Here is a 12,415-nt window from a genome sequence, read left to right as displayed (position 1 = left end):
AGAGGTTGGGTGGGTATAGCTCAGTGGTCACAGTACTTGCTCGGCACGCACAGAACCCCGTGTTTAACTGCCGGAACGGCAACCAACCATAAAACAACTATGAATCTAAGAAACCAAACAACTATATAGACATTTATATATCTTTGTGCAGAAACCAGACAAGGTTAAGAGGGGAAAATCGCAGAAACAAACAAACAAAAAAACAGTATTACTCTCCCAGATTTAAAAGAAAAAACTGAACAAGGGAGAGAGGTTAGGAGAGCCCTGCTGAAGCTGTCAGTGTGGGAAGGAGCCAGTCCTGGTCGAGCTGGCTTGCCTGCACCTACCTGACCTTTCTTGTCTGAGGTGGGAGATGACCTGGACCTCACATGCACAGGGACCGCCAGGGTGTCCGAGCGCTCCAGCAGATCCTCCGCTGACTTAGACTTCCCTGCTTTCCCTGTCACCATGCCCCAGGAAGGCGGCCCGCAGGGGGTCCTGTCCATCCTCTGGACGCCCCTGGGTCCGCAGTTAGGTCCGTTGAGCACCTGCCTGGGGGCCTGAGGGTCCCAGCGTCGTCGCTCCCCAACTAGGCGTCCACTGGCGAAGGAGCTGCTGCGATCTCGGGGCCCCTGCGGGCCATCTGCGACGGGCTGATGGGGGTGTTCCTTGCGAGGCAGCACCTCGGGCTCCCGCAGCGAGCTCAGGCTGCAGGCGGAGGCCAGGCCGGGGCCTTCTAGCACCGCGGGGCCGGCCTGGAGGTAGGAGCTCTGTGTGCGCTCACGCAGCCCGGGCTCCGGTGTGCAGGCGGCTCCTGTGGGCCGCTTGCCGGTCTTGCGCTGGATGTAGTCGGCCAGGGCGCTCTGCTGGAACTGCTTCAGCTCGGGACCCGACAGGCTGAGAGTGGAGCAGGCTTTGCCATCGCGCTCGAAGATGCGGCGCCGGTCGGCCATGGTGCTCAGCTGCGCAGGCCTCTGTGGGCCACAGGGCACAGGCTCGGCCTCCTCCGAGACCCCCACCTCGTTCATCTTCTCGGGCTCCGAGTAGGAGCGTTTCTTCTGCTCGGCCGTGAGGCGCCGGCGGCGTGCCCCCCTGCGGGCCGCCTGGGGTGCAGGCGGGGTCCCTGCGGCCGGAGTCACGCTGTGTCGCTCCCGAGGGGTGTGCGGGGAGGACGTGGGTGCCGCGGCTTCGAGGCTCCGCATCTCCACGTGGGCAGAGGCGGGTCGCGGGCGCCAGGGTCTCGAGGTCGCGGGGGTGCCCGGTTCCAGGTCTCGGCGACGAAACGACGTGGCCCCTAGGACGCGGGACTGGGCATCCTTGATGCTGTTCCTGTAGGCGCGGCTGAAGGGCGCGTCCAGCAGGTGCGACTCAGGGGTGTTGGGCCTGTCCTCCGACCACGAGGCTTCTCTCTCCGCCTCACTGGAGAGCTGAAAGGTGCTCTGGCTGCGGAGCAGGTGGGCCTCCGGCCTTGAGGGCTCGCTGGGCCGAACAGGAGGTCCACCGCCATCCGCAGGGGCCCTCCTCACCAGCTGGCCGCACTGCTGCCAGGAAGCCTCTTCTGGCATAGACTCCTCGTTCGGGGGGTTCTGCTCCCCATTGCGAAGGTGCTCAGTGGACTCAGAGAAATGGACGCTGCTGGCTTTTGGATCATCAAGGTCACTGCTGGAAGTACTGGGAGTCGGGCCGGTCCTACTGGGCCTGTAACTGAGGCCGTAAGAGGAGCTGCCCACACTCATGGGTCTGTGGCGCCCTTGCTCTCTCTCCTCTATCTTAGAAACCTTCTCCAGCACGGAGCAGTGGGGCTTCCGGTACTGCAGGGCAGAGGTGCTGCTGGCGCTGAGCCTCCTCTGGCTCACACCGGACGTCTGCTGCAGCAGTGGGGCTGGAGGCTCTTCATACCTGGAGTCTGCACTAGGGAAAGATTCTGCAGTGTTCACTTCCCCCCCGGGCCTTGGATAGGAAACAGACCTGTTTAGGAAACCTCTGTTGTCCTCGACCCTGGTGGTAAGGGCACAGGTGGATCTGCCACTGGGGTAAGCCTCCGGGGCTTCTAGCTCCATGCTGCTTTGTCTTCCTAGGCTCTCTGGAATATTCTGGAGAGATGAGAAGGCCGATTTGGTCCTGCCAGAGTTGCCTTGGCCTTCCCTCTCCACTTTCTGCCTGAGGTTGGCATTGTGATCTTCCTGAAAGTCACCCTCCCAGGGCTGAGAGAGCCTGGAAGGCCTCCTGTCATCCCCCACATACAGGGCTTGGGCCTGAAGGGATGAGAGACTGTGGTGATTAGAACAGGGTCTGCTGCCACTGTGAATGTTCTTTCTCTCGCTGGGATGTGGGCTATTGCTGTGGGGAGGTGTGACTTGTCTCTTTAGGGAGGAGTCTTCATTTTCAGGTACTGGAGAAAAATGGACTTTGTAGATGTATTTGGCCGTGGGTTCTGGCTTTTTCTCCAGTGGAGTCACTGAATCGTGTTCTAGGGGCTGACAGAAGGCAAACCCAGGCCTGCTAGCTTCATTCTGATTCCCGTTCTCATCTAAGGTGGCCATCTTGTTACAAGTTCCCTGAGCAGCTATGTACCCGCTCTCTTTGACAAGTGCAGGGTAGACTGTACCATTACTACTCACAGAGGGCTGGGGCACCTGGGCAAAGTGAGGCTCTGGAGAAGGTACCGGATAGATACCAGTGGGCAGTAGAGGCTGGCCAGGCTGCGTCTTCTGGGAATAATTATGCTTAGGTTTCACTGGGGGGCTGTTCTCTGGACTCCTCTCTGGGACTGTATGCAGCTGTTCCTCGACAAATGGGGTTTTCTGGGAGCCTGAAGAGTTTGTCTGAGGCCGGCAGAACCTTTTCTGATCAAGGCTGGACCAGGAGCTAGGACGTTCACGATGCCGGAAGGCTGAATAGCTATCGCTGCGAGTGGGAGGCATGGGTGCGCCTGCCTTATGAGGTGGGTTGTCAGCAGCCTCTGGGGAACCAGAGTGCTGCTGGCTCCAAGACAGCGAAGGTGTTCCCTTGCCCCGAGGAATGCTATGCCATTTAGCACAGCCCTGACTATCATCTGCTGAGGTGTGGGCATCCCTACCTTGAAGAAGCAAGGCTGAAGGGTTCACCTCATACTCTGAAGATACTCCCCTCTGAGTATCGTAGACTGTCTTGATGTAGCGAATGTCTGCCTGCCTCATCCCTTCTAGGTGGCCGCCCCGGGCAGAAATCATGTCCGTGGAACCTGAACGTTCTCGGGCAGAGCCACTAGGGGGTGGGTACTCAAAGATGCTAGAACTGGTGGAGAAGGAGCTATAGGCCGAGTCTCTTTTGTTGTGAAGATGTCCTAGCTGGTCGATGCTGCTCGTGGACTTGGCAGGAGAAAGAAGATGGCATGGTGGGTATCCGCCGCTGGGCTCCAGGCTTTCCATGCTCTCCTGGGAGCTGCACTGGTCAGGGCTCCGCCTCAGATAAGCGTGGTCATAGTTGGAGAGGTCACTCGTAGAAGAGCTGGGAGAACAGGAGACAAAGCAGTCAGTCTGCTGAGGAATTATTTTGTGGGCTCACAGACACAGGACCCGGCTTATAAATCCACGCTTATGCAAGAGGTTCTGTGTTTTAGAAGGGTGGGTAAAAAGAACCTTATTCGGGGCTTGTTCCACTTCCCTGTGTCACTGCTAGGACTAATTGCCTAATGCTGTAGCCTTACGTGCTTCTAATTAATCATCCAGGCTAACTAGCAGAAAAGGGTGGCCTTGGACACAGGCAGTATGCTGGTGTGACTTGCTGTGTTGTAATTGACATTTCGCACATGCCAAGAAATGAAAGAGATGGGGGGGGGGCTCAAAGAGGAGAGAGTGACAGGGGAGATTTTTCTGTCTATTGTAGATACTCGTGGGGGGAAACCAAGAAGAGCTTAGTAAGCAAACAGGCATGTGAAAGGCTGAGGGACTTGGGGAGCACATGCAGAGGGTTTTAGTTAATATCTTTCCTTTTTAAGGAGTCAAAAGATAGTCTCTGGCAATCTTCCTGGAGTCTCAACAATAGTAGGGACAATTTGTTTGTGAGGAGAAGCTAAACACAAAGCTGAGTGGAGAAATCCACGGGGAGAAGTTAGAGCCAGAAGAGGCTGGTGAGAGAGAGTGAGCAAGAGAGAAAGGCAAGGGCAAAGGAGAGGGAAGCCGGAAAGGAAGTCGTAGCCACAGGAGGTCAGTAAGGCTGAATTCCTTCACCAAAGCCATCCTTAGTGTGCCTTCAGGAGGGCGAGACCTCTGTATTTCTAAGCTCTTCTGGGTTGGGGAGAGGAAAAGAGTCTCAATATTGGTCCTTCATTCCCCAGAAATGGGTGTTAAAAGACAAACCTGGTTTTGTTAATAATAGAAGGGTAGAGCTTGCATGTATGGGACTGGGGAGTTTGGGACATCTTTGTAGCTTCAATTTTGCTATGAGCTTAAAACTGCTCTAATGATTTACTATAAGGGGCTGGAAAGATGGCTCAGCAGATGACAGTACCAGCTGTTCTTCCAAAGGACTTGGGGTTCAATTCTCAACATTTACATGGTGGCTCACCACTGTCTGTACCTCAAATCCCAAGAGATCTAGCTCCTGCTGGCCTTGGCAGCCATTACGCATATATGAGGTACAAAGACATACATGCATACAAAACAACTACACATATCAAATAAAAATATGAAACATGTTTGGGCTAGGAGTATAGCCCAGTGGTAGAACCCTTACCTAGCATATGCAAGGCACCAAAAAGAAAAAAAGGAAAGAAAAAAAAAAAAAAAGAACTTGGAAAAGCCATATTGGAATAAAAAAAAATCAATCAACAGTCTACTCATCTTAAACTTTGTGACTCACTGTTCTCCAAAGAAAGGCAGATCCGGAGTTCTTACCTAAGTCTTTCATTTTTAGGGAGCAGACATTCAAGTGCATTTAAAACCATGCAGCATATCTCCAGATATAAGGAAATGTAATGCCATAGTGGCCAAGTATATAATACTTTATGCTAAAATGTCTCCATAGAATATGTGAAGAGCCTCAAAGGACAATGTTCAGAGCTTAAACTAGTGATGGATCAACGAAAACATCCCTTTGCCAAAAAGGAGACCATATACTCAGCATTTTAGCTCAGCAGATTCTAATCTTTCTCCTTAGAGAAAGTCAGCTTACTGAATGAAGTATCCTGCTTTGGGGAGGACAGGAAAATTTCAAGAGAGGAGAAGAAACAGTTTGTGAGCCTGCCAGCTCAGGAAAAATCGACTTGCCCTCAACGGCATGGTAGATGTTTTGGCTAGATTTTACTGGGCCCTGCCTGTCTCTCACTTTCTCATTAAAGTCACTCCCATCTGGCCATCTGTGGCTCCTTAAACTACCTGCAGAAGAAGTGCAGTGGTGACACTTGCAGGGGAAATGGAGGCAGCTGTCCACCTGAGAGCTCGCCAGTTCTGTGCACGGAGTAAACACTAATTTAGCCTCCTGCAGTCATGTATTGAAAGAGTAATTCAGACCTATGTTAGGAACATACACACAATCCAAGGCAACTAAGCCAACAGCTAATTGAAACACTACGAAGCAAGGAACACGTCACCACGAATGGTTCTCAATGTGTGGATGGTGTCTCAAAGTGGGAAGTCACACCTATCTCTTGCCAGAGCAGAGCAAGTGGCTAGGGCCTCCTTCCTGAGGCAGACCTCAAATGGACAGCAGTGCATGAGGACACTGTAAAGCTGCTCTCCTACCTAAGAGGCTTGTCCCTCAGAGCTCCTGTTCTCAGGCTGCCTGAGGAATATGGGGCCCAATGTCAGCCTCTGGGAATAAGTCTTTCCACTGTTACCTGGAAATACTCATCTCCATTAGCTCGGATGTTCCTGATTCTAAGGTGCAATACCAGGGGTGGGATGAGGAACAAAATCTTCAAGCTTGCCACGGTTTCCATGCTAACACAGGTGGCCTTACTGTCAAGGAGTGACTCTTTAGTGGGTCAAGGTCCTTACCATAGGTGGTCTGACTACTTCTTCAACCTCACATCTGCTGCTGTCCTTGCCCACTGCATTCTAACCCAAGACTCAAACACATGAGATGCCTACAGCCTCTCAGCCAGGGCCTCAGCCTTTGCTGCCCTACCGCAGGGCATACCCCTGGCCGGGCTCACCCCCTTCCCTTACTCAAGTTCCCACTTTTAAATATCAGCTTGGCTCTCTTGAGTTTTCCTCACAGTAGTTACGACCACTTGCATAGCTTAGTGTCTTGGTCAGGGTTTCAGTTCCCACACAAGCATCATGACCATGAAGCAAGTTGGGGAGGAAAGGGTTTATTTAGCTTACACTTCCATATCGCTGTTCATCACCAGAGGAAGTCAGGACTGGAACCCAAGCAGGTCAGGAAGCAGGAGCTGATGCAGAGGCCATGGAGGGATGTCACTTACTGGCTTGTTTCCCCTGGCTTGTTCAGCCTGCTTTCTTATAGAACACATGTATAGAACCAGCCCAGGGATGGCACCACCCACAATGGGCTGAGCGCTCCCCTCTTGATCACTAGTTGAGAAAATGCCTTATAGCTGGATCTCATGGAGGCATTTTCTCAGCTAAGGCTCTTTTCTTTGTGGTAACTCCAGGTTGTGTCAAGTTCCACAAAACCAGCCAGTAAGAAAGTTTAGCTTGTAAGAAAGAACTTCAGTTCTCTCTACAATGCTTAAAGAATGAAAGCATATGCAACAAGACATTTGCTGATTCTGGGGAAGATACAACTGTTCTATTATACTCTACTCTGTGTGCTTAAAAGTAACTTTTGGGAGCTGGAGAGATGGCTCAGCAGTTCTCAACTCGTTGCTCTGGCAGAGGATCTGGGTTCAGTTCCTAACACCCACCTGGTGGCACACAACCACTCGAAGTCCAATTCCAGAGGATCTGGCAACCTCTTTGGACCTGAAGGCACCAGGTATGCATGTGGTGTACATGGATGTATACAGGCAAAAACTCATATACTCACAAAGTAAAATATTTCTCAAAAAATTTTAAATTTTTAAATGTTCAAAACATTGTGAAAAGCACACGCACGTGCATGCACACACACACACACATACACACACACAGAATATATAAAAACATCCTGATGTGAACTCACAGAACCTTAACTCCTAAAATGATCAAATCTGTTTTCAAAATACTGGGCTAAAGTTAAACAAGGTTGTTTACTGTCAGGCTTCTTAGTCTTCCATAAGCGATTATTCATCTGTTGTTGTTTTTTTTTTTTTTTTTTTTTTTTTTTTAGATTTATTTATTTTATGTATGTAAATACACTGTAGCTGTCTTCAGATACACCACAAGAGGGCATCGGATTCCATTACAGATGGTTGTGAGCCACCATGTGGTTGCTGGGAATTGAACTCAGGACCTCTGGAAGAGCAGTCAGTGCTCTTAACCACTGAGCCATCTCTCCAGCCCTCATCTGTTGTTCTTAACGAAGAAAACACTAAGCAGTTTTCTAAACTTATATGACTCTAGAAGCTTTTCTGCCAAAGAATACTTAACAGATTTCCGTTTTTATGGATAACCCTTTGAGAAGCAGTATTATAATTTTACATTTTCAGGGAACGTGCCCATCACTGAGACCGTCTGAGACACGGGTGCTCACATATGTCAGATGAATGGGTCTCAGTGAGCATTAGTGTTTTGACAGTGCTACTTCAGCCTCTTTTCAGAGACACTTTGTGACTCCTCAGTACCTTCTAATACTTCAGAACCACCTAGTGGTACCTTTGTAAGATACCTTACAAAGACTGTGGCAGAGACTGTGGCAGGGGCCTAACAGAAAGCAGCTAACATCAAGGTTCAGGGCAATTACAAATCCAACCGTGCTCACAAGACAGGTTAGAACCTGACTGGCCTCTCCTCTGTCTTGTCCCTCCTGCACTTCCTGATCCCCTCACACTCCTCTTTTCATAAGAAAGAGATCCTTAGGTTAGACATGAAACTGAGCTTAGGAAACTAAGTTCAAGTCATTGGAAGGAAGCCGACTGGAACACTAGATCACTAGATGCCATGAGAGGCTAGGGACATACCAGTGATCTTTTTCTAGCTGCAGCTGTCACTATGAGACTGAGGAGACTGGAGGGAGGGGATCCCCTGTGACAGAGCTGCAGAGGTGCGCCTGAGCTGAGGTAGGAGAGGACAAGTATACTTGACGCATTCTGGGTAATATGAGCTTGTCTTTCTTCTAGAGTCACATGGTGCTTTTGTGTCAACAGCCACATCAACACCAAAGGGACAGTCACCATACAAGCCACTTCTCTAGCCCACCCACGGGAGGCTGGGATGAAGAGGACAGGAGCAGTGTGGCTTTCAGAATACTGTATTTTGATGCCAATGCCCCCACCCCTGAGGCCTGTAGAGCCCACCAGTCACTGCAAGCAGGCATCCCACACACTGACTCTAGCAGTCTGATTTCTGATACATAGAGTCAAGTATTTTCCTCAGGTTGTGTTATGAGTTCATATTTAGGGCTTCCTTAAAAAGTGAGGTGCTGGGAGGTTCTAAAGGATCCCACCATCCAATGGCTCTCTTAAGACACACCCACACTCATGTGTGTTCTGCTTTAGCGGGCAGGTTTCACTAGACACCTAAATCTTCGGCCAGATTACAATTGTCATAATGGAGTGTTTGTACTGTGTAGATACATTCCTTTATTTAATGCCCACAATGACTAGGCAACATAGATATGATTAAGTTCACCTTAGAGAAGGAACCTAGAGAGAGTGCTCAGGCTCATGAGCAGGTGGAGAATGAGAAAATCCTCAAGCACTCTGCTATTCCCACTCCTAGCCGTGCTGCCCAATCTGTTAGGTATCCACATTTTGCCTTGCAAAGCTCTAACAGCCTTGTTAGCAAGGAGTTGGGGGGAGGGGAACTTGCTGCAAGGAGACCTAGTCTCTGGAACAGATGGCTCAGAGTGTGTGAACTGGTCCTCTTAAAGGACTGAAAGAGCTATAACAGGGGAAAGGAGGGTCTATAGGAAGGAAAGTAACTAGGAACTACTCTCCCGTGGCCTGATGCTTCCTCTAATATGATGAGAGAATTTTATCCTGTGTCTACCACTGAGAGGTGTATGATTTGCCTTTAAGCAAATTATGATCCTTATGGGCTCTAATTAAGTCCTATCTTTCCCCAAAGTACAGCCACCATCTATTAAATAATCCGTCCAGAAGCCCCCTGGTGGCTCTCCTCTACATGTGCACACACAAACGCCACTACCTGCATCTCATTTCCATGTGTTTGGAATGACCTTCCTCCCTGTTATCACCCTGTCTCTGCATGACTCGAGTGACAATACTGTGTGGGGCCTTAATCCTCAGTGTCAAATGGGTGCCACCATGAACACGCAGCTGGTATGGGGAATCCTGACTCAGCTTTGTCTTCAGTATGTTTGAGGGTCTGGATTTGGACCCCCTTTCCCCAGTTCCTTTCAGATGAGTAAGGCCAGCTTTCTGGGGTTTGTTCGTCACACTCATGGTGGCTCTGTTCATTCTTGAATAACCTTAACCAGCACCAGAGTGACCAGGAAGCAAAAGTGTGACCTAGCACTATGTGCACAGACTATGACACCTGGCTCTGATCTGTCAAACTTAGACTAATTTTTGCACCCTTCAACTTCATGTTCTGTGTGTTTTTTCAAGTAATACTTTGTGCAGAAGAGGGGAACGAAGGGACCACAGGAGATCAGTGAAATCACATGTCACTGGGAAATCCTCCACCTTAGTCATTTCTGCTGCAGGGCCATGCTAAACAAATGGCTTTGATGGAAGCAGAAAAAAATAAAATCAAGTGGAACATTTAAATATAGAAATGTCATAAATTCAGCTGTAAACATGTGTAATTTCTGACTAGTGCAGACAAGGCACTGAAGCACTGGGAAAAGCAGTCTCCAGTTTTTCGAAGATGGGATAATAATAGGTACTGAGACACAGCTGCCTGTGAATGGATTCCATAAATATCTCAAACGACCAGCCACGACCAGACTATTTCCAGCCCCCCCCCCCCCCAACCAATCTAGTTCGGGATGTGATGTAAGGCTGAATCACCCACATAGCTAGCTAGCATTTGAAGAGGATGAAGAAAAAAACCATTCTGGGAGTGAACATGACCTTTGAAGGAGAGAGACGCTTGGATGCTAGCTATTGCCACTCACCTGGAATGGTAGCTCTGGTACCAAGGAGGGCCCACTGTGCCCTGAGATATCTGCATCATGCTGACATCAGGCTGGGTCTCCCCAAATTTGGTGGTATGCCACGAGTGAGGGCGAGCTGCAGGTTCACTGCACCTGTGGAGACACCGAAGAGGGACCCTTCAGCATCAGCAGCTTCTCAGTGAGTCCCCTCATGAAGTGAGGTGACCTAGGTCCCAAGAGATCACAAATGCAAGCATTGCTTATTTCTCTGAGTACTGTGTCCCTTCTGATTTACTTCCTGTTTCGACACCACACAGAAATGCTGCAAAGTCAGTGCAACTTTATTCCAGCTTCCTGCATGTTGGCATTTTATACCTCCTGAATATAAGGACACAAATGCCCGGGTCTTCCTGAACCTCTAGCTTTATAGAAAAACGGGAATGCTAAAACTCCTTCCTATTTCCCAAGGGACTCTGCATAGATGCACAGTAAAAAAAAAAAAAAAGTCCTAGGGTTTTTCTAGTCCTCTGTCAGGGCCCGGGTGGACGGTGCTGCTGTTTCACTGTGTCGGAAGACTGGTCTGGAAGTCAGACGCTGCCCTACATTGATAGCAAAAGCTCCACGCCAGTCTAGAGAACAACATGTTCTCCAAAAGACTTTCTCATTTTTCAAGTTGGTGACTTCAACCTTTAAGCATTCTGCCCTTCAAACACAAAGATCTGATGGAGCCAAGGACTGAACAGGAATCAGCTCTGCAGAGAGCCAGAGTCACGAGTCAACTGCTGTGCAGCATTTTTGGCCTCAGAGTGGGATGACCATCCAGGCATCTCATGCTGACAACTATGAGATTGCGGGGAAATATTTCTGTAGTTTGGAAACACTTTGGGATTCAGGAAGTCCCTTGAAGAGGATAGATGTAACGTATCCCAAGCCCTCACACTTGCTGTTAGTGGGTTGATGGAACAGAGCCGGGAGGCACGCCTGTTAGACAGACCTACCGAAAAGGAAGGGCAAAACAGGGAGAAAGAAGTTGAGGGTGGGTGACAGAGGAAATGGGAATGGACAGAGGAAGTATTGATGGCAACCGTTCTTCCAGCTCGAAGGAGTATTTCTGAAGTATTGGAGTTAGTATAAAGAGACCCGGGGCAGGGCCAGCCAATGGCTCAGCTGGCAAAGACACTTGCATGCAAAGCTGAGTTTGATCTCAGGAATCCATGAGGGTAGAAAGAGAGACCCAACCTTTGACGGAGCCATATGTGCCCCTCCTATGAAGAAAATGAATATTTTTTAAAGGTAAAAATTACAGAGATTGGTCTCAGAATTAATGGGGGGTCAAGGCACACAGGGTCTGGCCACAGTAGTGAAACAGGGAGCTGCTGCAGCTCTGACTGTGGCCTGAAAGCAAGAGGGTAGGCAGAGGCCAAGCAGCAGCATTGCCAGTCTGGAGTCTGCAGAGTAACTGAGGAAACTGAGGAACTAGCAATCGTAGACGATGTTGCAGAAAGCCACACCATCATCCTGGCAGGAGGATGCAACCTGCCTTCTGGGGAACTTAATGGCCAAGTAGTAGAAACAAGGGTGTCAAGGACTGAGGTGCTGCTGGCAAAGTGCGGAGTCTAAAGGCTCAAGGGGACAGGACTTCAGGAGGATCAGAGAGACACGAGGTGAGCTGGTATATACTTGCTCTCTTCCTGCTCTCTCTCTCTTATTAATGCTTCATCTGGTTAGCCCAGATAAAGGACTCCTGGTTTCTAATCTAGTTCCTAAACCTGATACAACTGGTTTTGAGTTTTGGGTTTTAAATACATCTAAGTAAAAATCTTCACCTTGGCTTTCCTTCTAGATGTATGAGGTTATATATACAACACAACACTCATGGCCAGGGTTATGGTTTGAGTGTCAAATGCCTTTCTGGGGCTCACATTTTTGAGAGGCTTTAGGTCTAGACAGAGGAAGTGGGTTGTAAAGGGTGGGGCACAAGGGATTATAACCCAGCTTTGCTTCTGGCCTGAGATGTCTGCTCCTTATCAAGTGCCAAGCAACAAGCAGGTCCTTTATATCCTTACTGCCAAGAAGAGGAGCTGGTCTCTCTGGCATGCCTTCCTCATCACGATGGGCTGGACCCCTCTGGAACTGTAAGTCAGACTTCTCCATGAAGTTGCTTTTGTTGGAGTATCAAAGGAACACGAAGGTACCCATGACACTGTTCTTCCTCATTCCTGCTGCACATGAGGTGGGCAGCTGTGCACACACGGCCATCACTTACTGCCCTGCCACAGGCCTCGCACGC

General features: G+C 49.6%; 1 protein-coding gene across 2 annotated transcripts in view; it reads right to left on the bottom strand.

Moving 5' to 3' along the window:
* SHROOM3 (shroom family member 3) overlaps positions 1–12,415 on the bottom strand; it is a gene marked incomplete at its 5' end in the record, with an annotated part of 275,996 nt that overhangs the window by 21,082 nt on the left and 242,499 nt on the right. For both annotated transcript variants that reach the window (XM_080932154.1, XM_080932155.1), the window contains 2 exons: positions 327–3,468; positions 10,147–10,278. In XM_080932154.1, coding sequence (XP_080788280.1) covers positions 327–3,468; positions 10,147–10,278 — 3,274 coding nt within the window. The remainder of the gene's footprint in view (positions 1–326; positions 3,469–10,146; positions 10,279–12,415) is intronic.

This window comes from Micromys minutus (assembly GCF_963924665.1).
Source record: "Micromys minutus genome assembly, chromosome: 1".
Taxonomy (NCBI): domain Eukaryota; kingdom Metazoa; phylum Chordata; class Mammalia; order Rodentia; family Muridae; genus Micromys; species Micromys minutus.
The sequence above is the reverse complement of the archived record's forward strand: the minus strand, read 5'-3'. Positions and strand labels throughout refer to the sequence as shown.